Consider the following 27,157-nt stretch of genomic DNA (forward strand, 5'->3'; position numbering starts at 1 on the left):
ACTACAAACACCTAGGTGTCTGGTTAGACTGTAAACTCTCCTTCCAGACTCACATTAAGCATCTCCAATCCAAAATTAAATCTAAAATCAGCTCCCTATTTCACCACAAAGCATCCTTCACCCATGCTGCCAAACATATCCTCGTAAAGCTGACTATCTTACCGATCCTTAACTTCGGCGATGTCATTTACAAAATAGCCTCCAACACTCTACTCAGCAAATTGGATGTAGTCTATCACAGTGCCATCCGCTTTGTCACCAAAGCCCCATATACTACCCACCACTGCGACCTGTATGCTCTCGTTGGCTGGCCCTCACTACATATTCATCGCCAAACCCACTGGCTCCAGGTCATCTATAAGTCTTTGCTTAGTAAAGCGCTGCCTTATCTCAGCTCACTGGTCACCATAGCAGCACCCACCCTAGCACGCGCTCCAGCAGGTATATTTCACTGGTCAATGCCACTGTCAGCCAGAGAAATATACTGAGAAGGATTATCACCACAGCAAGCAATGTACTTGGAGTCAAACAGACAGGCCTGGATGAGATCTTTAAGGTCAGGGCCCTCAGCAAGGATCACAAAATCATTTTAGACCCAAGCCACCCCCTGTACCCGGACTTTGAACTACTCCCCCCTGGACGCAGCAGGAAAAACAGAACTAGACAATAATTTGTGCCAGGTGTGAAATCCCTTCTAAATAGCTCGGGCTCATGTTCAGCAGGCTAGTCTTTAAAAAAATATATATATATTGGTATGTAACTGTTATGAAAGTAGTAGTGTCAATTTTTGTTTTGTATTTAAACGGCACTTTAAACGTGTACATGACACTGCAACAACATTTCCCCATGGGGACAATAAAGTAAGTAAGTAAGTAAGTAAGTAAGTAAGTAAGTAAGTATCTCCTCATTGGCCGCCTTTCCTTCCAGTTATCTGCTGCCAATGACTGGAACGAATTGCCAAAAAAATCACTGAAGCTGGAGTCTTAGATCTCCCTCACTAACTTCAAGCATCAGCTGTCAGAGCAGCTTACTGATCATTGCATCTGTAAATAGCACACCCAACTACCTTATCCCCATATTGTTATTTATTTTTATGCTCCTTTGCTTCCCAGTATCTCTACTTGCACATTCATCTTCTGCACATCTATCCCTCCACTGTTTAATTGCTAAATTGTAATTATTTTGCCAATATGGCCTATTTATTGCCTTACCTCCTTAATCTTACGACATCTGCACACACCGTATATAGATTTTTCTATTGTGTTATTGGCTGTACGTTTGTTTATCCCATGTGTAACTCTGTGCTGGTTAAATAAAGGTGAAATAAAAATAAATAAAAAGAGCAAGCAGGAACACAGAGGGATGGAGTTAAGTTGCAGCCGTATTCTACAATGGATTAAATATTTTTTCCCCTCATCAATCTACACACAATCCCCCTTACTGACAAAGCAAAAACAGGTTTATAGAATTTCTATGCAAATGTATAACAAATAAAAAACTTTATCACATTTACATAAGTAAATATAGTATACCTTTACTCAGTACTTTGTTTGGCAGCGATTACAGCCTTGAGTCTTCTTGGGTATGACGCTACAAGCTTGGCACACCTGTAGTTGGTGAGTTTCTCCCATTCTTCTCTGGAGATCCTCTCAAGCTCTGTCAGGTTGAATGGGGAGCGTCGCTGCACAGCAATTTTCAGGTCTCTCCAGAGATGTTCGATCGGGTTCAAGTCCGGGCTCTGGCTGGGCCACTCAAGGACATTCAGAGACTTGTCCCGAAGCCACTCGTGCATTGTCTTGGCTGTGTGCTTAGAGTTGTTGTCCTGATGGAAGGTAAAACCTTCGCCCCAGTCTGAGGTCCTGAGCTCTCTGGTAAGGGTTTTTATCAAGGATCTCTCTGTACTTTGTTACGTTCATCTTTCCCTCAATTCTGACTAGTCTCGCAGTCCCTGCCGCTGAAAAACATCCCCACAGCATGATGCTGCCACCACCATGCTTAACCGTAGGGATGGTGCCAGGTTTCCTCCAGATGTGACGCTTGGCTTGAAGAGTCTTGGAGGTTCCAAATGAATTCCATTTAAGAATGATGGAGGTCACTATGTTCTTTGGGATCTTCAATGCGGCAGACATTTTTTGGTACCCTTCCCTAGATCTGTGCCTCGACATAATCCTGTCTCGGAGCACTACGTACAATTCCTTCGACCTCATGGCTTGGTTTTTGCTCTGACATGCACTGTCAACTGTGAGACCTTATATAGACAGGCCTTTCCAAATCATGTCCAGTCAATTAAATTTACCACAGCTGGACTCTAATCAAGTTGTAGAAACATCTCAAGGATGATCAATGGAAACAGGATGCACTTGAGCTCAATTTCGAGTCTAATAGCAAAGGGTCTGAATACTTATGTAAATAAGGTATCTGTTTTAAGTTAATACATTTGAAAAATTGTCTAAAACCCTGTTTTCACTTCGTCATTATGGGGTATTGTGTGTAGATTGATGAGGGAAGAAAACGATGTAAAGAATTTTAGAATAAGGCTGTGGCAAAAGGGAAGGGGACTGAATTCTTTCCGAATGCACTGTATATCAAACATTTTTCAAATGTACTTAAAGATCCATTATTAGCATGTTTTAACCACTCCTATAAAATGGTACTATCAGTATCAGCAAGGTCTGATTTCACTATTACTGAAACCGGACCCATGTGCTAAGTATGAAGATCCAGTCCATTGTGATGCAAAATCCTAGCAAAATGCATAGCACATAGAATTAAAAAGGTGTTGTTGGAGATAATTCATCCTGATCAGACAGGTTTTTTACATGGATGATACATTGGAGATAATATAAGACAAATACTGGAAACAATAGAACACCATGAAAAATTGATAAACCAGAGCTGTGTTCGAATACCCATACTGACATTCCGACAGTTTCGCTCTCGGAGAGCACACTGGACGCTCGAGCCGAGGAGTAGGGTTGATTTACAGTAGGGCTGCCTTACAACGGCAGTCAAGCACCGAAGCTAATGTTGGCTAGCATGCTAGCTACTTCCAGACACAAATGAGACCACTCTGACCATTTTACTCGCCCTAGCAGAGCTGGTTAGGCAGTTTTCATGTCATCCAGAGCGTTGGTGACTGTAACTATGCTGTTGAATTGTGGGTTTTTTCTAACGTTTACTGGCACCAGCCATATTCAACAGGTTAAATTAAATGAATTATTCTGCGCTCTGGTACACTCAGAGAGAGTGCTTTGAAATCGGAGTATATAGCCAGAGCGAATTTACAAAAGCACCAGCATGTACATTGAGAACGCACAACGACTATACAATTTAGCTAAGCTCGGAATGACGGGAATAATCAAGTCAATCAACATTTGGTAGTTAGTTAGATGGCCTATAGTTAATATACTGGCAAATTGGATGTATAAGTAGCCAACTAACGTTAGGGAGCTAGCTAACATACCGATATCCTATGCGGTTCATAAGGACAGCGTAGCTAACAAATTGTCAGCCAACATAACATGTAAGGTAACGTATTTGAAAAGTCATTACTTTATTACATTGCTCAACATTTTCTAAACATTTGTCATAATTAGTTAAAGCAATGAATTTCTATCCGCTCTTGTTGGACTTCGGCTGCATATTTTCCGCCATTTTCTTCAAATCTGAAAAAGATGAAGCCATGCCCATTTCCTGAAGAATTGCATTATGGGCCCTAAGTACGGAAAGAGTGTCCTCTGCGTGTATACTTCATATTTTGTTAAATTTAGTATGACATCCGGAACTTTTGGCATACTAACTATATCATACTATGACCAAAAAACATGCTATATACTCAATTTACGCCACAAATAGTACGGTATGAGGATTCGAACACTACTCAGGTCTGGTATTCATAGTAGATTTTGAAAAGGCAAGAATTGATATATTCAGGGATGCAAACTAGTCACCTTTCGGCGAAAGTCATCGTTTTGAATCCAAAATAGGTGACCTACGTGATTCGTGTAGATCCGACGAGAAAAGTTTGAGCGGGGAGACTACTGGCTGTATGCGAACTAGTGATGTGCATTTGGAGCAATACTGGCTGTATCCAAGGCACAGCCAAATCGTTCACATAACAGGATGCAGCATGAGACTGAAGAGAGAAGAGAATGGCTAGTTACAGCATCAGCGCGTGCTCTGGAAAGACAGCGGGAGAGTTGAAAGGCAGTTTACCAGTTAACTTACAGCAGCGCGTCCCCTGAACGATATCGAAGAGTTAGGTGATAAGCCTGACCACGGAATCTGGGGTGAGCTAGCTAACGTTACAACATCAGATGAGCTAACGTTAGTAACCTAACCAATTCGTTATAATATTAACTGGTAACGTTATACGACTCCTTGCCATTCCTCAAGTTTTCACTTTACAGTGTATGGTTAACTTTCAGAATGAGAGAATTAGGTGAAAATGAGACGTTGCTTGTTAAACAAGTGTAGCTGGAGCAGGGCCTGGCTTAAGCTGGATGCCACTAGGTGAAAGGAACACCACACACTTTCCCTCTTTCTCACTTTTTCAATACAGTGGATACAAAAGGGTTATGTTAGGTGTACTCGCTGCCTGAAAGAGCAATTATGCCAACAAAGGGTATCATGCTCTGCTGGCACATTGTAGAACAGATGTCCACAGGCAGAAAGTGTACAATGCAGTGTAGCCCAAAGATATTGCTTTTGTTGTGTTGAACTTGACAGTAACAAGTGTGTGAGTGAGAGGGGATTATTACATTTTTTACTCAATAAAATGTCTACTTCTCAGAAAGTAATAAACTGTCAAGAGGAGTAAAACAAGGTTGTCCACTGTCGGCGTATCTATTTATTATGGCCATCGGAATGTTAGCTATTAAAATCAGATCCAACAATAATATAGAGGGGCTAGAAATCCAGGGCTTAAAAAAGGTGTCATAGTACGCTGATGACTGAAGTTTCCTCTTAAATCTGCAATATTGATCCGTGATCAGCCTTATAGATGCCAAATAGATTTCAACTCAGTTTTTCACAATTCCTGACATTTAATCCTAGTAAAAATTCCCTGTCTTAGGTCAGTTAGGATCACCACTTTATTTTAAGAATGTGAAATGTCAGAATAATAGTAGAGAGAATTATTTATTTCAGCTTTTATTTCTTTCATCACATTCCCAGAAGTTTACATACACTCAATTAGCATTTGGTAGCATTGCCTTTAAATTGTTTAACTTGGGTCAAACGTTTTGGGTAGCCTTCCACAAGCTTCCCACAATAAGTTGGGTGAATTTTGGCCCATTCCTCCTGACAGAGCTGGTGTAACTGAGTCAGGCTAGTAGGCCTCCTAGCTCGCACACGCTTTTTCAGTTCTGCCCACAAATGTTCTATACGGGGGGGTAATAGAAAAAACAAAAACACTCAGATATTGGTTAAGCTACGTATTCCAAACTGTGTCAGACATGCGTGTGTCCTGTTCTGTACTATTCAGCAAGAGTGTGGGGTGCCATTAGGTGTCTTAAAAACGAACATGTTCATAGCAGAGCAGTACATTACTTTTTAGGTGTACACAAGTTTGCACCTGTTCTTGCAATAACTGGGGACATGGGCTGGGAACCCTGTGAGGTGAGATGGAAGGCATGTATGGTGAGACTTTGGAATAGACTTGTGGGATATGACAACTACCAGAATAGCTAGTAAAGTTTTTCAATGGGATCTATCCATAGCCTGGGCAACTGAAATGTCTGACCTTTTTCAACAGTCTAACTGTGAACATCTGTACGAAAAACCAAATTAAGGGAGACATAGATATGATTAAAAAACAACTGTTGATGCAATATCACAAAAAAATGGGTGGAGGAGATTAATCGTAAACCCAAATTGAGAACCTTTTGTTTGATTAAGGGTGACTTTTTGTGTGAGAGATATATTATGTATTACCTATCTAAAAACCATAGATTGATATGTGCACAGGTAAGATCAGGGATATTGCCTCTGCGTATTGAAACAGGGCGGTACTGTGGTGAAGTAGAATTATGTAATTATTGTGACCTCGAAGAAATAGAGAATGAAACTCATTTTATCCTCTATTGCCCTTTCTATCATGATATCCGCTTGCTCTTGTTCCAGAAAGCCCACCAGATATACCCTGGCATTATGTGGCTGAGTGATGAGGAGAAATTGAAATTGTTTTTTTTGTCCATTGTGTATTTCCGTTCGCAGAATATTTAGATAAAGCCTGGGATAAAGGAAAAAGGGCTACCTATAATTAAATTGTAAAAATATTTAGCGTCGATGTGGTTAATGGTGTTTGTGTATATAGATTGTGTATAGGCTTGTCTACCATATGAATCTTCTCTTAGTGTCAGACTGGGTTCAAGTGACGTCCGTCCGTCCGTCCGTCCGTACGTACAGTGGGGCAAAAAAGTATTTAGTCAGCCACCAATTGTGCAAGTTCTCCCACTTTAAAAAGATGAGAGGCCTGTAATTTTTGGTGGAAAATAAGTATTTGGTCAATAACAAAAGTTTATCTCAATACTTTGCTATATACCCTTTGTTGGCAATGACAGAGGTCAAACGTTTTCTGTAAGTCTTCACAAGGTTTTCACACACTGTTGCTGGTATTTTGGCCCATTCCTCCATGCAGATCTCCTCTAGAGCAGTGATGTTTTGGGGCTGTTGCTGGGCAACACGGACTTTCAACTCCCTCCAAAGATTTTCTATGGGGTTGAGATCTGGAGACTGGCTAGGCCACTCCAGGACCTTGAAATGCTTCTTACGAAGCCACTCCTTCGTTGCCCGGGCGGTGTGTTTGGGATCATTGTCATGCTGAAAGACCCAGCCACGTTTCATCTTCAATGCCCTTGCTGATGGAAGGAGGTTTTCACTCAAAATCTCACGATACATGGCCCCATTTATTATTTCCTTTACACGGATCAGTCGTCCTGGTCCCTTTGCAGAAAAACAGCCCCAAAGCATGATGTTTCCACCCCCATGCTTCACAGTAGGTATGGTGTTCTTTGGATGCAACTCAGCATTCTTTGTCCTCCAAACACGACGAGTTTAGTTTTTACCAAAAAGTTATATTTTGGTTTCATCTGACCATATGACATTCTCCCAATCTTCTTCTGGATCATCCAAATGCTCTCTAGCAAACTTCAGACGGGCCTGGACATGTACTGGCTTAAGCAGGGGGACACGTCTGGCACTGCAGGATTTGAGTCCCTGGCTGCGTAGTGTGTTACTGATGGTAGGCTTTGTTACTTTGGTCCCAGCTCTTTGCAGGTCATTCACTAGGTCCCCCCGTGTGGATTTTTGCTCACCATTCTTGTGATCATTTTGACCCCACGGGGTGAGATCTTGCGTAAGCCCCAGATCGAGGGAGATTATTAGTGGTCTTATGTCTTCCATTGCCTAATAATTGCTCCCACAGTTGATTTCTTCAAACCTATTGCAGATTCAGTCTTCCCAGCCTGGTGCAGGTCTACAATTTTGTTTCTGGTGTCCTTTGACAGCTCTTTGGTCTTGGCCATAGTGGAGTTTGGAGTGTGACTGTTTGAGGTTGTGGACAGGTGTCTTTTATACTGATATCAAGTTCAAACAGGTGCAATTAATACAGGTAACGTGTGGAGGACAGAGGAGCCTCTTAAAGAAGAAGTTACAAGTCTGAGAGCCAGAAATCTTGCTTGTTTGTAGGTGACCAAATACTTATTTTCCACCATAATTTGCAAATAAATTCATTTAAAAATCCTACAATGTGATTTTCTGGATTTCTTTTCTCATTTTGTCTGTCATAGTTGAAGTGTACCTATGATGAAAATTACAGACCTCTCTCATCTTTTTAAGTGGGAGAACTTGCACAATTGGTGGCTGACTAAATAATTTTTTGCCCCAATGTATGTATGTATACTATTTTACTGCTCTAGGGATGTAATTATTGTTTGGATAACCTTATTTACTATTATGTATTGATTTATTTTTTCACTCTTTATGTGATGCGCAATGCAGAGAACGCCGGAAGAAGAATGATCATTTAATTACCATAGTTAATTATTGTAATGTTTGTTTATGTGTCAATTAATCCCATAAGGGATGGGTTGCCAATTGGCGATTTGACACAAAAATAAAATGTCATGAAATTCATTCATTAAACAGGTGTGCCTTTGTTCATTTGTGGAATTTCTTTCCTTCTTAATGCGTTTGAGCCAATCAGTTGTGTTGTGACAAGGTAGGGACCAAGTCCATATTGTGGCAAGAACAGCTCAAATAAGCAAAGAGAAACAGTAGTCCATCATTACTTGAAGACATGAAGGTCAGTCAATCGGGAAAATTTCAAGAACTTTGAAAGTTTATTCAAGTGCAGTCGCAAAAACCGCACTGGGATGACACTGGCTCTCATGAGGACCACCACGGGAAAGGAAGACCCAGAGTTACCTCTGCTGCAGAGGATAAGTTCAGAGGAGTAACCAGCTTCAGAAATTGCAGCCCAAATAAATGCTTCACAGAGTTCAAGTAACAGACACATCTCAACATCAACTGTTCAGAGGAGACTGCGTGAATCAGGCCTTCATGGTTGAATTGCTGCAAATAAATCCCTACTAAAGGACACCAATAAGAAAAAGAGACTTGCTTGGGTAAAGAAACACGGTGGACATCTGTCCTTTAGTCTGATGAGTCCAAATTTGAGATTTTTGGTTCCAACCGCTGTGTCTTTGTGAGACACAGAGTAGGTGAACGGATGATATGTGTGGTTCCCACCGTGAAGCATGGAGGAGGATATGTGATGGTGTGTGTGTGCTTTGCTGGTGACACTGTCTGTGATTTATTTTCAATTCAAGGCACACTTAACCAGCATAGCTACCACAGCATTCTGCTGTAATACGCCATCCCATCTGGTTTGCGCTTAGTGGGGCTATCATTTGTTTTTCAACAGGACAATGACCCAACACACCTCCAAGCTGTGTAAGGGCTATTTGACCAAGAAGGAGAGTGATGGAGTGCTGATCAGATGACCTGGCCTCCACAATCACCCGACCTCAAACAAATTGAGATGGTTTGGGATGAATTGGACCGCAGAGTGAAGTAAAAGCAGCCAACAAGTGCTCAGTATATGTGGGAAATCCTTCAAGACTGTTGGAAAAGCATTCCAGGTGAAGCTGGTTGAGAGAATTCCAAGAGAGTGCAAAGCTGTCATAAAGGCAAAGGGTGGCTTCTTTGAAGAATCTAAAACATACATCATATTTAGATGTTTTTTTTTTTATTTGTACTTTTTTGGTTAGTACATGATTCTGTATATGTTATGTCATAGTTTTGATGTCTTCACAATTATTCTTCAATGTAGAAAATAGTAAAAATAAAGAAAAACCCTTGAATAAGTAGGTGTGTCCAAACGTTTGACTGGTACAGTATGTGTTTGGATATAATCTATCCGAATGTGATGCATGTCAAGTAACTATACTCATACCATGTAACTACTGTGAAGTGAGAAGTGCCATGTATGTAAAATGTGTGTTTAGAATGTACATGTAACAAAAAAAGAAAAAGCTGTAAAAACAACGTTTATTTTTGTCCTCAGAAGAGGAGGCTGTAGTGGTTGGGCCAATAATAATACAAAATATTTTAACTGCAGCTGATGGAACCATTCCCTGAATTTATGAACTCCCTCTAATGCCTGTGGAAACTGTCAGTCAGACAAGGGTTGTCGCACAGCCACTCACACACACCGTCTCACACAACCACATAGGGAGCTACTTAATATGCATCACCTAGATTCTGTCAAGATCTCCTGCAACTTACTGCACTTACTGTCCCCTGCACAGCCGATTTTTGAACAAGGGGCTTCCTACCCCAAACCAAGCCTCTAAACTCCTTCCAAGTGTGAATACAGCCAACATTCTACTCAGGACTGACATGTGACCAGGTGCAGATGTCAGAAAAACAGTATTTGCAATGCAAAAGCAGGGCTATAAAACCTCCTGAGCTGACCGAGGGGAGAAACACAAAATGGAGAAACCCTCTTCAAGTCCATGACTTCCAATTAAGGAGTTTCAAATCTACCTCCCTCGAGGTAAACAGAATATGTATTTATATAGAGCCTTCTCATATCTGAGATAACGGCATTCTTAATCTGGGGAGTAGGCTCTGTGGAAAATCAAGCTGTATTCATCTCATTAGCTCATGGCACGAAGCGCTGGAGCAGATTGAGGTGTCATAACTCGTTCAAAATGTCACCCGCATTGTGGCCCAGTCGTATGACACAAGGCATAGCGTGGCTAGACCCGGTGGAGATATACGGTCAGTTTGGACTTCTCATCTAGGTCGAGGGTTAGGGTGAGCGTTTAGGGTCAACTGTTCATTGAGGACAAAGGTTGATAGATCTGTGAGTGAGTCATAATACCATTCTAAATTATCTCATACAAGGGTAAGTGTGCCTTCCGATCATAAAGCCAGGTTTCAATCTTTGTGTTGTTGACACATAGTCGGGCAAACAAACTGACACAAAACAATTTTTCGACTCTTTGTTCTCCAATGACAAATTCCAATATACACAGATACTCCCTCAACTTGAACCCGTGTTGAAGCAACCAGCTTTGACATATCCATACATTCACACTAAGTGAGGAAAACATACGGGGGATACCTTACATCCCCACAACAATACACCGATCTAAAAAAGATCAGTGTTGTCAATGCTTACAAACCAAACACAAAACTATTGGTCCATCTCACTTCTCAATGCTGATGTCAAGATAGCTTTGTTGATAGCTATATCCCTCCCTACCTTTATTGTACTTGTGAATGGGAAGTTTCTTCAGCTGGTCCTTGCGCAGACGGCTTCTCCGAGCCCTGTGTCTGCCCTGGACAAACTTGGTGATCTGAGCGAGAAGGGAAAAGTCAAGTAAGTTGGGAAGTTGTGAGTCACTTAACCTTACCCGAAAATCCTGATGAATACCCCAACAGTTTTTTTTGAACCGGGCAACGCTCTTGTACTTCAACCATGCACCCTCTTTCCAAAAGTCTGACGTCACCATTTCATTGATAGTTATTTCCGAAATAAGTATTCTCTGCAGTTAAAAAATACCTCAACCAGTACTCACAAATAGTTGTATGGGCATTTAAAATAATTACATTTATCACATTCTTGTGTCAATTCTTTGGGAAGTGGGATGATTTGGGTAACTGAGACTGCTTTTTAACTAATCAGACAAATCTAATGAGCAAGTTCTCTGTTATTTGTTGCCTAGTTAAATAAAAAATAAAGTAAAATGTTTTGTTGTTGTAGCAGGCTTGATGATATCATCTTCATTACACACGGGAAACTGTTGAGCGTGAAAAACCCAGCAGCGTTGCAGTTCTTGACACAAACAAGTGCACCTGGCACCTACTACCATACCCCGTTCAAAGGCATATACAGTGCATTCGGAAAGTATTCAGACCCCTTGACTTTTTACGATACAACTTTATTCTAAAGTTGATTAAATAAAACATTTTCCTCATCAATCTACACACAATACCCCATAATGACAAAGCAAAAACTTTACTCAGTACTTTGTTGAAGCACCTTTGGCAGCGATTACAGCCTCAAGTCTTCTTGGGTATGATGCTACAAAGCTTGGCACACCTGTATTTGGGGAGTTTCTCCAATTCTCTGCAGATACTCTCAAGCTCTGTCAGGTTAGATTGGGAGTCCCATAGAGTTACGCACAATTGGCCCTGTGTCGTCCGGGTTAGGATTTGGCCGGGGTTGTAAATAAGAATTTGTTCTTAACTGACTTGCCTAGTTAAATAAAGGTAGAATAAAATAAAAAAAACATCTTGACTGTGTGCTTAGGGTCGGTGTCCTGTTTGAACCGTCGCCCCAGTCTGAGTCCCTGAGGTTTTCATCAAGGATCTCTCTGTACTTTGCTCAGTTTATCCTTCCCTCGATCCTGACTAGTCTCCCAGTCTCTGCCGCTGAAAAACATCCCCACAGTATGATGCTGCCACCACCATGCTTCACCGTAAGGATGGTGCCAAGTTTACTCCAGACGTGACGCTTGGCATTCAGGCCAAAGAGTTCAATCTTGGTTTCATCAGAACAGAGAAGTCCAAGCGGGCTGTCATTTGCCTTTTACTGAGGAGTGGCTTCCGTCTGGCCACTCTACCATAAAGGCCTGATTGGTGGAATGTTGCAGAGATGGTTACTCAGTTTGGCCGGATGGCCAGCTCTCGGAAGAGTCTTGGTGGCTCCAAACTTCTTCCATTTAAGAATGATGGAGGCCACTGTGTTCTTGGGGACCTTCAATGCTGCAAACATTTTTTGGTACCCTTCCCCAGATCTGTACTTTGACACAATCCTGTCTTGGAGCGTTACGGACAATTCCTTCGACCTCATGGCTTGGTTTTTGCTCTGACATGCACTGTGAACTGCAGGAACTTATGTAGACAGGTGTGTGCCTTTCCAAATCATGTCCAATCAATTGAATTTACCACAGGTGGACTCCAATCAAGTTATAGAAACATCTCAAGGATGATCAATGGAAATAGGATGCACCTAAGATCAATGTCGAGTGTCATAGCAAGGGTCGAATACTTCTGTAAATAAGGTATGTCTTAATTTTTTATACATTTGTAAAAATTTCTAAAAAACTGTTTTTCACTTTGTCATTATGGGGTATTGATGAGATTTGTTTTTGTAGAATACGGCTGTAACGTAACAAAATGTGGAAAAAGTCAAGGGGTCCGAATACTTTCCGAATGCATTGTAAATCTTTTGTCTTGACCATTCATCCTCTGAATGGCACTCATGCACAATTCATGTCTCCATTGTCTCAGGGCTTGAAAATCATTCTTTAGTCTGTCTGTCTCCCCTTTATCTACACTGGTTGAAGTGGACTTAACAAGGGACAATAATAAGGGATCATAGCTTTCACATTGATTTACGTGGTCAGTCTATTTCATGGAAAGAGCCGATGGTCTTAATGTTTTGTATTCTCAGTGTACATGAATGAATTAATAAACTTTATTGACATTGTTGAGAAGATAGTGCATTTGTCTACCATGAAAACGATGATGAGGATGAGGCAGATTCCCACGATGATGAGGAAGGGGATCAGGTAGTATTCCAGAGGCAGGCTGAAGTCCGGCATGAGGACCACATGACCCCTGAAAAACAACAACAGCGCCATTATGGAGATTTAATTAAGTGTTTATGACTGACAATTAGATACACTCCAATAGTGACCTACAAGGAGTCCTTACGATTGGAGCGTGTCGACATGGCCCATCATCTATAGCATGTCACGAGGCGACTCGTTTTCATTTTACACCTCATGACGTCCTGTCACAGAAACGCCCTCCCATCTGACTAATGTAATTTCACACAGTGAAATAATGGATAAGACGTTTCTATAATAAAATTTTGTGAAGAACATTGCAATATTTCCAGGCAATTGACTGGAAATGTACTATTTTGGTATGTCTGCATGCCAGGACAAAAGAGGTACTAACCCGAATGTATGATTGATATCAGAGCAAAGAAAGAGGCATATTACTGACAGCATGGTAGGAAGAAAAAACAGTCATTCCCTGATTATCTACTGTTCTCTGCATAGCTCTGGGAATGTGATGACAGCATGAGGCAGATCTGCTTTACGATGCCAGCACGTCAATTGAGGCCATTATGACAGAGTAATGTAGCACAAAGAGAAAAATATCATTTTACGTCGTCTTTCCACTGCATTCATAGAATAAATAAATAAATAAATATATATATATATATATGTTTTAAAATAACGCTGACAGATTTATTTGGACAGGATTCTTAGACAGTATGGATAGAGCACGCCAGTTTGGATGTCTCCGTCTTGAATTAGCCTTGATGTTGATAGACATGGAAATTAGATCTTGGTCCGCGACTCACCCCTTGTCATATGCGTAGTCCTTTTTCAGGGAGTCGGCAGTCTCTTCGCTCACAAACACTGATGGAATGTCAATCTGTTTCAAAATATCCACTAAAAGGGAAAAGAGAAGGAAAATATATTTATACATGAGGTGGCCACATATTGATGCCCATCATAAAATAAAATCTAAACCATCATGAAATAACAACACGTTCGAAGGAAGAAATTAAGATTCGATTCACTTATCGGTGAAAGATACAAAAATAGAAAGAACGGTATGTTTGTCGAGGCACTACAGTAAAACATCTGGCATTTCTGAAATCCTTTATTTAGACAGACCATAACTATGGCGAACCACAGATCTTTAAAGCTGTTAGATAGGGTAATTTCCAGGGTCTATGCGACCCTCTGAGCATGAAACGGACTGGCATAGGGAATTTGGGGCAAATGCCTGGTGGGCTGATCCATCTTTAGGCCAATGGGTATTGTTTTTTTTATAATGAGTCTGTTAAGAAATCATTATCATAATTTTTTGGGGGCAGAATTACCATTTTGGCTAATGGGCTGCTGTCCCATTCAGACACCAGCCCAAAGTAGTTTAGTAGAACAGACTATTTGCCCCTGGTGCGCTGATTTATGATTCCATTCTGCCCCTGCGTTGAGGCTGATGCCCACTTGTGCCACCATCTTATATATGATTCTGCTCATGCACGACTGTGGGCATATTGTGGGTATATTACTAGTTGGTAGGGCTCACAGAACCCCGGTGACATAAATCTCTTGGATGGCTGATAAGTTAACAAATGGCTTGCTGACCAACGTTTGAAAAGAACCCATTCAAATGGATGATCCGTCCTAGGCAATTACCAGCATGAGGTGCTGTCTTGATTATTCATGATACATAGTCATACACCCCAGAGCAAGAGGCGGGAGACAAGCGACAAACTATGTGAAGAGTAACCTTTTGAGAAAAGAGAAACTGCACAGATATCCCTCCTCCCAAAAACGTAATTTGATGGTAAACAGGGCACTGTGAATTTCCAGGCCGATCGAGCCGTTTGGACAGGGTTGAACTGTTTGGCGACGTACTGAAAACCAGAGCACCACATTCCTCCACAACGACATTAAGAGTCGGAATTGGCGCTATTGCTGCAGTATCTCTAAGTCCCAGAGAGTCCGAAAGGTCCTCTAGGCTCAGGTTTTGGGAATCAAAGCTGTATTGACCCCGAATGAGGAGACACATGAACAGACAACTGTGTGCAGTGCTGCTGCACGTTTGTGTTTGTGTGTGCAGTGCAGAAGAGAAGGATTGGAAGAGGGGGGAAACTTACGATCATTGGATCCCATGCTGATTAAGTCATCAGAGTCCACGTTGTGAACAATCGCCGCCTTGTACCCGGCCTTCTGGGCGTTAACGACCTGCGGGAGACAAAACATTTGTGTTCATTGTGTGTGTGTGTGGTTTCTATGGATCAGTGTGTGTTCAGCCAGCCCATCCCACCCAAATATCTAAGTATCTTTATACTGTATCCATTCTGTGACAGCTATCTCCGTAACTATTTTGTAACTGACATCACTTCAGGACAGGGAGTGTGTGGTTCAGTTGAATATTTGTCAATGTCCATGCATTTGTATACTATGTGCGTATAATGATAATGACATGCTACATGGACACACCACCACATGAAGGAGAACAAGGCAAGAATTTGCATAGCATGTAATGTAGCTTAACACACTGCATTCTGAAAGAAATCAATGGCTAAAATAACTTATTTGACATAGTAGCTTGTATGTAATCAGTGGTGACCTATCATTCAGGGCAGGTGGGGCAGAGCAGAGGCCAACCTGTTTTGTTAAATTATAGTGTTATTCTTGCATTAATTCGTGTCAAATATCAGTTCAGCATACAGTTAATGAAAGCAGCATACAAACTTAGTCTATTTCTTGAGTAAGGCAGCTCCAAAATGCATTGATTTCAGCCTAGCTCAGTGCTTTCTGTGGTGGAGGAGCAGCCAGCAAAAGCACAGAGCATAGGCGTTGTTAATCTTATCTGGTTGTGCCGTGATTGGCTCAGGGTTCAGTCACTCATGGGGACACTACGTCACCACAGAATCTACTGGAGAGTTAGGCAGTTCAACCCCGCTTGTGTGCTGCCATGGATTTACAGTAAAAGTGCCCTTCCAAGAAGGCTTAAGGTCATTGGCCACATATAAAATTACATCAAATCACATTAGATCTCCCGTAGCTGTGATTGGACTGATCATGTCAACATCATACTTTCAAAATCTTAGGTAGCAAATTAGCTAGCTAGATAAGCAGTCATCATCATGAATCACTTGACGATCTACTGTCTTCACGATCTACAATCTTTGTCATATGACGAGAAATTAGAGATAAAATGTCTCTGTGCCATTGGACATAAACGTCACACAACAAGTCGGAAATCGCAAATTCAACAATGAGAGGTTTGGAAGGAAGCAGTGGCTGACTGAGTGTTGCTTCCCCTGCCTGCTTTTCGGTGGAGAGGGTGTGTGGTCCAAGTCTGGGTTTAAGGATTTAAAACATCTGAAAGTCTCTCAAAACATGAGAATTGTGCATCACATGTAGACAATGCTGTTAACCTGGGATTACTGGGAAAATCAAACATTGTGGCTCAGCTAGATATATAGACGCGCCATGTCCTTCACAACCAACAATCGGAGGAGAATAGGTACGTGCTTGCCAGAATTATAGCATGCATTAAATTGTGTGGTAATTGTGAGTCAGCACAAGGGCATTTTCAGGTGTATTTTTGAGAGCATGCGTGAAGGAGATTACTGGCTACAAAGCCATTATGACGACCAACCCCTTCTTAAGGGTACATTAAGCAAGATCCAAAACAAACCTTTGGATTGTATGTATGACTCCTTTTGCATCTGTACAATACAAAGTGTTATGTTTTGGGAAAATCCAATACAACACATTACTGAGTACCACAGTCCATATTTTCAGTCATAGTGGTGGCTGCATCATGTTATGGGTATGCTTTTAATAGTTAAGGACAAGACCACTGCTGTCTCCTGTAAATCACATATGGTAATAGTGCTGCGCTACATGTTATCAGACCACAGTGTGTGTGTGAGTTTTTTGGAGTTTGTAGAGGTGAAGGACAAACAAAACTGGTGTTTGCCTCTCCAACACCATCAAACAAGTCCTAGCGCCACTGAACATGAAGGAGAAGCTGGTTGCACAAACTTACGATGGCTCAGCGGTGATGAGTGGTAATGCACGTGGTGTCCAAACGCTACTTAAGGAGACTTACCCAAACGCGCAGTTTGTGCACTGTTACGCACACCAACAGAATCTAACACTTCACCAACTCTGTGCAGGGCGAGTAAGTGTACTTACAAAGTGTTTTTTTGCAGACCTATCCTACTTTTTCACCTTTTTCTCACTTACACCTAAAAGACTCTCCACTCTCGCGGAGTCAGCGAACAGATGGGTCCCCAGGCCACCGGATACACAATGGAACTTCAAAAGCAGAACCGTCAATGTTGTGTGGGAGGACCGTGAGGCACTGGTCCCCTGGCTGGAATGAGATCACCATCAATGACCTGGCCATGAAACTTAAGGATCACACATTTCTGCAACTGCTCAAGTTATTTTCTTTGGTCATGTCAGAGGTGGATGTTTAGTACAACTCAATGCAGAAACGAACCATTGATGCAGCAGGAAATGCCGGAGCAATCGGCAACTTCAAGGTGAACATTAAAAAAATTGGCGAGCAAACTGATGCACTGGCCAAGAGGACATGTTGATGCCACTGAACCAGGGCAGAGAAACCTTAACACTGCACCTGTGATGGAGGCATGCGACACAATCGCTGCTCATGTGCAAGAAAGGTTTTCTGAAAGTGACCACTTAATTGTGGCAAAGTTGGTAGACAACTAGCTTTTACCCCAATATGAACATTCCATTTATGACCACAGAGCTCCAGTGTTCTACCAAGCTATGGCCCGTGGGAAACGGAGCTCTCTAACGGTATGAAAACGGTGCTGTCCATCCCTACCAGAATCCTGAGCTGCACACTAGAAAGATGTCACTTTCTTTATTGAAATCACTCCAAGAGAACAACCTGCAAAAGGCTTTGTCTGAGACGGTCTCTTTTCACAAAATCATTATCACCACTAATCCGATGACAACCGCCGAGTCAGAGAGAAACTTTTACACCCTTAAAATGTTTTTTATTTTATTTATTTTTTTACTTCACACGCAACTCCATGGGCCAGAAAAAGTTGAATGTAATTGGCCATGCTGTCAATCCAGCATGACTTCATCCAGAGAATACCAGACTTTGATGACAAAGTAATTGAGAAGATTGCCCACAACCAGGACAGCCGGGCCACCTACCTGTTCACGTGAGCACGGCACAACAACGATGAGTCCAAACATATGTCATGTATGTTGCTGCATAAGTAATATACCGGGGAAATATGTATACTGTAGCTAAGAAATTAACACTAAGTGTATGTTGTTTAGTAAGCTGTTAGTAGCATCTCTCTCTCTCTCCCCCTCTCTCGCCAATCCTAAACTTGACATTCAATCAAGACCAAATCAAATATTTCATTTACAATTAGACTAAGTGAGGGATGTTAGTGTAGTGTAAAGTGAAAGGATGTTACACTTAGATGTTATAATCATATGCCTAAATCCAACTTCACGTAAAATCCTTTTAGGAAGTTCCCTCATAAATAATTTGGGTAAAGGCGTGTTATTCTTGGAGTAAAGTTACACCCTGCCGTGGCGGTGAAAGTGAGACGATGATGCAGAGGAAAGAGGGAAGAGCATACTATGTAAAGAATAGGGGTGAGGAATCAGTTTGCCTCTCTGACTCGCTATGAGCCCAGAGTGTCCCCATCCCTTAACTGCACCACAGTGGACTAGCATTAGCCTAGTGCTCGTCAACCTAAGGCTATAGATTAGGCTAGGCTAAGCTAGGGCTACACTCTATTCTGGTATCATTTTCTGTAGCTATGCTACGCTAACAAAATGTATTGTTCATTCAGACAAAGAGGATGAGAGAAGAGATGGTTGTTTGAGGGAATCGAGATGCTAGCAGACATTAGCGCAGGGCTGCCTTTTTGTTTGTCACTGGAATTTTCTGCACTCTGTGTGTGTGAGTGTACACATGTTTGTGTTGAGTGCAAAGCTGTATAAGGCCAAGTATTTGCCTGTGAGGGTGTATTGTGTGTGTGTGTGCATCAATGACTACAATGTGTCTGCAACCGCGAGTGTCAACGCAGGAATAAATCATTTTTGTGTGTTCTGAGAGCTACCGCAGGCCACAATGTGTACACGTCTGTGTGTGAGTTTGTGTGTGAACGTCTGTGCGCCGCATCTGTGTGTGTGTGCTTCCTGGTTTGTGTCTCCATATGTATGAGGCTGTCTTTGAGAAGAGACAGAGAACTAGCGAGCCAGCAGATGATTCCTGTCGCAGTCTCTCCCCCATCCCCTTCATTCCCACAGCATTAAAGTCTCCTATGAGAGAGAAAGTCATCCCCCACAGAGGAGACAAATGCAAAAACATTGAGGCCCTGCTAAGAAACTGGAATCTACATAATCCTATCTTTACTGTGACAACAGGAGATTCGTCACAAACATAAAAACTGAGAAAACAGATGATTTGTGTACTCAAAATTGTGACTGTAGGCGGTTAGTTACAAAAACGCTGTTTTGGTATGATATCTTGAGCTAAGAATGCTGCTAGTGTTTTGACAACTCTATGGTGGCGGAAGTAAGGAGCTTGACTTTGGGGTTATGTTTTTTCTATTCTTATACGTGTTTTTTTCATGTTCTTTAAGGTTTTTAAGTGTCCTTGTTTTTCAGTGTAATCGTGAGAAGCCCCTCAGGCTGCTTCACCTCTGAAGCCAGCATGTGGTCTGCCTGCAATCTAAGAGGAATTCAACCTCTACTGGCTCACATAATGTTTGCATGGGCAGAGATAAGGACATTCAGTGCATTCCTCTCAGACTGCAGGACGAGAGAGAGGGAGAGAAAGAAAGAAAGAAAGAAAGAGAAAGAAGATGAAAAGAGAGGGGGTGCAAAATCAGAGACTACCAAGACACAAACCTTCACATTGAGAAATCGATAGCATGCATACGCACGCATGCTTGGATGGAAACCACAACCACACACAGCAAATCGCTATTTTCTTGATCCCAGACTGAAGGCACGACATGTCTGCAAACTAACGACGGAGCAACAACAACATCCTCGATCACAATTTAACAGCACTTGTTGTGCTTGTTAATTACTGTAATCCCCGGAAGAAAAATCATATCAAATAAAAATATATATATTTGTCACATGCTACGAATATAAGGGGTGTAGACTTTACCGTAAAACGCTTGCTTATGATCCCTTCCCAACGATGCAGAGTTTTAAAAAAAGATTTGAAAAATGTAAATAGTAACACAATCAAAAGCACACCCCATTAATGATGCACTTCCATTACAGTTAGCTTGACAGTGTCTTTATTGAAGTCTATACCTCTCAACCGAGGTCCATAGGCAGAAACAAAATCTTTGAGTCTAAAGGATAACTGCAATGCTAAATGGACATAGTGTCTTTGTGAAGGGTTAATAAGCTGTGTATGATGCAATATAGAGTCTGGACCATCTGTGTAGCAGATATAGACTCTAGTGTCCTGATGTGGTGGTGACACAGTGGGGTGCAATGTGAGCTTTCAGGCAAGCATCTGCACATGCTTCCGTTAAGTGTCAGCATGTGTGTTTGTGAATGGATGTGTGAATTTATAAATCACAAGTAACTGGGTCAACCAAGGAATATTTATTGGTGGTCACTGGTTAGTCACCAAATAAATTTGTTAGCCATCTCCCATGCACAAACATTTAAGTGCACTGAGGACTGTTGACGATAAATGACAAATTCACAAAATAATAATTATTTTCTTCTCTGCTTTTTATTATTATTATTATTATTATTATTTATTTCCAGGTTGACTTTCAGTGCAGTGAAGTCAGCTAAAACTTTTGAATTTAGCAAAAATACTAATTTAAATGTTTTTTAAGCTCCCATGCCGTCTTTTTAATTACATTTTTAAATCATCACTCTATGACTAATAAACAACTGTGAGTGTTTATTTAATGAAAAATAATTTAACGAGTCCGACGAAGAATATACTGCTTTCTAAGGGAACAGGCCCAAATCCCTGTCATTTGCGTGAGGAAAAGATGACGAAAAAGGGGGCGGAGGTCAGGCCTTCGAATTCTGAGAATTCGTAGGCGAGTGAGTAAACCCCCACTGCCATCCGTTCTATTGGCCAACGTGCAATCATTGGAAAATAAAATCGATAACCTACGATCAAGGTTATCCTACAAAAGGGACATTAAAAACTGTAATATCTTATGTTTCACTGAGTCGTGGCTGAATGACGACACGGGTAATAGGACAGAGAAGCTACGTCTAGTAAGACGAGGGGTGGTGGTGTGTGTCTATTTGTCAATAACAGCTGGTTATGTCTAATATTAAAGAAGTATTGAAGTATTGCTCGCCTGACCGTACGTACATATCCCAACCAGAAGCCATGGATTACAGGCAACATCCGCATCGAGCTAAAGGCAAGAGCTGCCGCTTTCAAGGAGCGGGACACTAAAATCCCGCTATGCCCTCAGACGAACCATCAAACAAGCAAAACGTCAATACAGGATTAAGATTAAATCCTACTACTCCGGCTCTGATGCTCGTCGGATGTGGCAGGGCTTGCAAACTATTATGGACTACAAAGGGAGACCCAGGCGCGAGCTGCCCAGTGATGCGAGCCTACCAGATGAGCTAAATGCCTTTTATGCTCGCTTTGAGGCAAGCAACACTGAAGCATGCATGAGAGCACCAGCTGTTCTGGACGACTGGGTGATCACGCTCGTTAGCTGAAATAAATTATTTAAACAGGGCAACATTCAGAGAGCTAATGCTTTGTTCTTTTGCTCAAACATAAAATCAATACGGTTAAATTCATTGTTTTGGGAATTTTCAAAAAATATATAGGTCCAGTATCTTCTCTACATATTTAAAATCTTGTTTTAGTCAGTTAAGTTTACACTGAAAGCATCTTTCCAGCCCGCCCAAGGATTTCAATGGCAGAAAAATCCCTGGATCAGATTGTGATATTATGTCAAAAATCTATCCCACCTGAACAGGTTGAAATTCCAGGCAAAAAAAACTTATAGTGTGGAAATATATATATATTTTTAAACAAGGAAATCATGTTTTTGACTGCACTGCCCCTTTAAGTATTTTGTATGTGTATTGGATAGAGAGAGAGAGAGAGAGAGAGCTGAAATGTAGGAAAGAGAGAGTGCTGAAAGAGCAGTGGACCGGATTCGAACCCATGCTGACAGCGATACATCGTACATGTGCACCCTTTTACTAGATATCCTATTTAACAGAACTTTGCAATTAACACTAATTTCATTAATTGTGCCTGGCTTTTTCTGCCTCAGTGCTCCCTCATATGAGAAAACATATGAGGGAGAAATTAGAGCACTGAGCAGAAAAGGCAAGGCAATGGTATGGAATGGTATATATAAAAAGGTAACACTAGTAAATCATTTCCCAAATGTAGTCATTTACTGACACTTATTCCTTAAATACCATGTGGCTACAAAACAGTATCCTAGGTATTTATCTGGTTATGTTTTAGTCCAAAAACACTAACCAGAAAGTGTAACAAATGTAATGTTAAAGTTGAACTTAGGGGAGGGAAAACTGATCTCATATCAGTTTTGAAGGGCGGAGGTAACCGGAGCATTTGCAGTGGTGGTAGTGTGTGTGTGTGTGTGTGTGTGTGTGTGTGTGCATTCATGAGAGTCTACAACATGTTGTAGTTTTCAAGTGCAGGAGCAGCTAGGTAGGGCATGAGGAGTTAAGAGGAAGCTTATCAGACATCTCTCTCATTGGTCATGGATTGATGGAGCTGTATAAACTGTGCCACCTGGAGATTCATGACTCACTAGTGCAGTACAGTTAACCCTTGGAGTGCCACAGTGTATGGGTAGGGCAGAGAGTGCAGAAAGTTGTATAATAAAATCAAAGACTACTGCAGAAACTATGAGAATATAAAGGTTCAGAACTTTTGTGAACATCACATTTGTGAAAAATATATGGCAAATGGTAATCAAACCTGAATGGTGTTCAGAGATCGATGCGAGGGGTTGAGTGGAGCTGAAGGGAGGGACTAAAAATGTCCGTAAAATGTTCAGAACATTTGTGAAACAGCACAGTTGAAAAATAAACTAAGCAAAAAAAGAAACGGCCCTTTTTCAGGACGCTGTCTTTCAAAGATAATTTGTAAAAATCCAAGTAACTTCACAGACCTTCATTGTAAAGAGTTTAAACACTGTTTCCCTTGCTTGTTCAATGAACCATAAACAATTAATGAACATGCACCTGTGGAATGGTCGTTAAGACACTAACATCTTACAGACGATAGGTAATTAAGGTAACAGTTATGAAAACTTAGGACACTAAAGAGGCCTTTCTCCTGACTCTGACAAACACCAAAAGAAAGATGCCCAGGGTCCTTGCTCATCTGCGTGAACGTGCCTTAGGCATGCTGCAAGGAGGCATGAGGACTACAGATGTGGCTAGTGCAATAAATTGCAATGTCCGTACTGTGGGACGCCTAAGACAGCGCTACAGGGAGACAGGACGGACAGCTGATCGTCCTCGCAGTGGCAGAACACATGTAACAACACCTGCACAGGATCGGTACATCTGAACATCACACCTGCGGGACAGGTACAGGATGGCAACAACAACTACCTGACTTACACCAGGAATGCACAATCCCTCCATCAGTGCTCAGACTGTCCGCAATAGGCTGAGAGAGGCGGGACTGAGGGCTTGTAGGCCTGTTGAAGGCAGGTCCTCACCAGACATCACCGGCAACAACGTCACCTATGGGCACAAACCCACCGTTGCTGGACCAGACAGGACCAGACACCAGACTGGCAAAAAGTGCTCTTCACTGACGAGTCACGGTTTTGTCTCACCAGGGGCGATGGTTGGATTCGAGTTTATCGTCAAAGGGATGAGCGTTACACCGAGGCCTGTACTCTGGAGCGGAATCAATTTGGAGGTGGAGGGTCCGTCATGGTCTGGGATGGTGTGTCACAGCATCATCGGACTAAGCTTGTTTTCATTGTAGGCAATCTCAATGCTGTGCGCGTTACAGGGAAGACATCCTCCTCCCCCTTCCTGCAGGCTCATCCTGACATGACCCTCCAGCATGACAATGTCACCAGCCATACTGCTCATTCTGTGAGTGATTTCCTGCAAGACAGGAATGTCAGTGTTCTGTCATGGCCAGCGAAGAGCCCGGATCTCAATCCCATTGAGCACGTCTGGGACCTGTTGTATCGGAGGGTGAGGGCTAGGGCCATTTCCCCCAGAAATGTCAGGGAACTTGCAGGTGCCTTGGTGGAAGAGTGGGGTAACATCTCACAGCAAGAAATGGCACATCTGGTGCAGTCCATGAGGAGGAGATGCACTGCAGTACTTAATGCAGCTGGTGGCCACACCAGATACTGACTGTTACTATTGATTTTGACCCACCTTTGTTCAGGGACACATTATTCCATTTCTGTTAGTCACATGTCTGTGGAACTTGTTCAGTTTATGTCTCAGTTGTTGAATCTTAATATGTTCATACAAATATTTACACATGTTAAGTTTTCTGAAAATAAACGCAGTTGACAGTGAGAGGATGTTTCTTTTTTTGCTGAGTTTATATTGCAAATAGAAATCAAAACTAGATGGTCTTCAGAGACCGATGGGAGGGGTTTAGGGTAGCTAATGTTTGGGACTAAAAACAAATGATAACTAATTTAAAATATACTCTTGTCAGTAAAATGTATATAGTATGTATAAGCTGGAAGTAGAATCTTAAGTGTTGTTATCCATTAGTTTACTCCAATTGGGGGAGGTGTGGCAGGGTTAGGGGAAAATAAAACATAAAAGATTTTAATAAAGATTTTATATACAAACAGTCAAAGGTTTGGACACACCTACTCATTCAAGGGTTATTCTTTATTTGTACTATTTTCTACATTGTAGAATAACAGTGAAGACATCAAAACTATGAAATAACACATATGGAATCATGTAGTAACCAAAAAAGTGTTTAAAAAAAATCTAAATATATTTTAGATTCTTCAAAGTAGCCGCCTTGACAGCTGTACACACTCTTGGCATTCTCTCAACCAGCTTCATGAGGTAGTCACCTGGAATACATTTCAATTAACAGGTGTGCCTTGTTAAAAGTTATTTTGTTTAATTTATTTCCTTCTTAATGCGTTTGAGCCAATCAAGTTGTGTTGTGACAAGGTAGGGATGGTGTACAGAACATAGCCCTATTTTGTAAAAGACCAAGTCCATATTAATGGCAAGAACAGCTCAAATAAGCAAAGGGAAATGACAGTCAATTAATTTAAGATATGAAGATCAGTCAATCCGCACATTGCCAAGAACTTTGAAAGTTTATTCAAGTGCAGTCGCAAAAACCATCAAGCGCTATGATGAAACTGGGTCTCATGAGGACCCCCACAGGAAAGGAAGACCCAGAGTTACCTCTGCTGCAGAGAATAAGTTCATTAGCGTTAACCAGCCTCAGATTGCAGCCCAAATAAATTCTTCAGAGTTCAAGTAACAGACACATCTCAACATCAAATGTTAAGAGGAGACTGCGTGAATCAGGCCTTCATGGTCGAATTGCTGCAAAGAAACCCCTACTAAAGGACACCAATAATAAGAAGAGACTTGCTTGGGTCAAGAAACACGAGCAAATGAGTCCAATATTGAGATTTTTTGGCTCCAACTGCTGTGTCTTTGTGAGATGCAGAGTAGGTGAACGGATGATCTCCACGTGTAGTTCCCCCCGTGAAGCATGGGAGAGGTGTTGTGAAGGTGTATAGGTGCTTTGCTGGTGACACTGTCAGTGATTTATTTAGAATTCAAGGCACACTTAACCAGCATGGCTACCACAGCATTCTGCAGCGATACGCCATCCCATCTGGTTTGCGCTTAGTGGGACTATCATTGGTTTTCAACAGGAAAATTACCCAAAACACATCTCCAGGCTGTGTAAGGGCTATTTGACCAAGAAGGAGAGTGATGGAGTGCTGCATCAGATGACCTGGCCTCCACAATCACCCGACCTCAACCCAATGGAGATGGTTTGGGATGAGTTAAGACCGCAGAGTGAAGGAAAAGCTGCCAACAAGTGCTCCGCATATCTGGGAACTCCTTCAAGACGGTTGGAAAAGCATTCCTCATGAAGCTGGAATGCCAAGAGAGTGCAAAGTTGTCATCAAGACAAAAGGTGGCTACTTTGAAGAATCTAAAATATATTTTGATTTTGTTACTTTTTTGGTTACTACATGATTCCATATGTGTTATTTCATAGTTGTTATGCCTTCACTATTATTCTACAATGTAGAAAATAGACAAATAAAATACAACTCTAGGATGAGTAGGTGTGTCCAAACCTTTGACTGATACTGTATATATATAAAAAATAAAAAAATAAATTCTGGGGGATTGGAAATGATGCAGACAATTACATTGATGGACACCACACTATCTGCAATATTAAAGCTGATATACCCTTAAAAAAATATTATTAAAAGGTAAATGAAGAATATGGAATGTTTAAGTACTGCTCTAATGAGTCAAACACACACCCACACGACCTTACGCGAGACAGTGGGTACAACAGTGGGATCCATAGCCTTGGTGGTGAGACAGAGACAGCCGATAGCATCAGTAATTACTGCCGCATCAGGGTGTGTGTGTGTTACTGTGTATTGCTGCGTTGTAAGCCAGCACTGCTGAATCATGGCTCCTCCAACGGTGGTGCAAACAACAACCAAGTTGTCAGCCTCTCCTCTCCAACTGAGGCTTTCTCCGTCCCCATCACCCTCCCCCTACTGTTTATACAGCAGCTGCACATCAGTTCCTCTCTCCACTAGGCTGGATTCACACTCCTTGATCTCTCTCGCACTCTCTTTCTCTTGCACTTGCTCAGTCTGCCATCGCTCACTTTCTCTCTCTCTCTCTCTCCTTCTTTAGTTCTCCCCCCTTCCCCTGCATCAACGTCTTGTCCTCCATGCCAATTCCTCTACTTTTATCCACCCCTCCCTCTCTCTCTCTCACTCTGCATTAACACCTTTTGCCTTCCCTGCCAATTCCTCTCTAGACTTTTCTTCATCTCTCTCTCGCCCTCT

At 41.7% G+C, this 27,157-nt stretch overlaps 1 protein-coding gene and 1 long non-coding RNA gene across 4 annotated transcripts in view; one reads left to right on the top strand and one right to left on the bottom strand.

Annotated features, from left to right (window-relative positions):
• The window catches only part of LOC110524005 (E3 ubiquitin-protein ligase RNF13), an 85,953-nt gene that overhangs the window by 14,648 nt on the left and 44,148 nt on the right, over positions 1 to 27,157 (bottom strand). For all 3 annotated transcript variants that reach the window (XM_021603269.3, XM_021603270.3, XM_090235141.1), the window contains exons 5-8: positions 15,206 to 15,293; positions 13,895 to 13,985; positions 13,032 to 13,137; positions 10,775 to 10,868 (exon numbers count right to left, since the gene is read on the bottom strand). In XM_021603269.3, the coding sequence (XP_021458944.2) occupies positions 10,775 to 10,868; positions 13,032 to 13,137; positions 13,895 to 13,985; positions 15,206 to 15,293 (379 nt within the window). The remainder of the gene's footprint in view (positions 1 to 10,774; positions 10,869 to 13,031; positions 13,138 to 13,894; positions 13,986 to 15,205; positions 15,294 to 27,157) is intronic.
• The window catches only part of LOC149983507 (uncharacterized), a 34,137-nt gene continuing 19,442 nt past the window's right edge, over positions 12,463 to 27,157 (top strand). The window contains exon 1 of the long non-coding RNA XR_016496132.1: positions 12,463 to 12,578. This is a non-coding gene — a long non-coding RNA (uncharacterized LOC149983507). The remainder of the gene's footprint in view (positions 12,579 to 27,157) is intronic.

This window comes from Oncorhynchus mykiss, chromosome 5, assembly GCF_057628025.1.
Source record: "Oncorhynchus mykiss isolate SJ-2025 chromosome 5, ASM5762802v1, whole genome shotgun sequence".
Classification (NCBI taxonomy): Eukaryota; Metazoa; Chordata; class Actinopteri; order Salmoniformes; family Salmonidae; genus Oncorhynchus; species Oncorhynchus mykiss.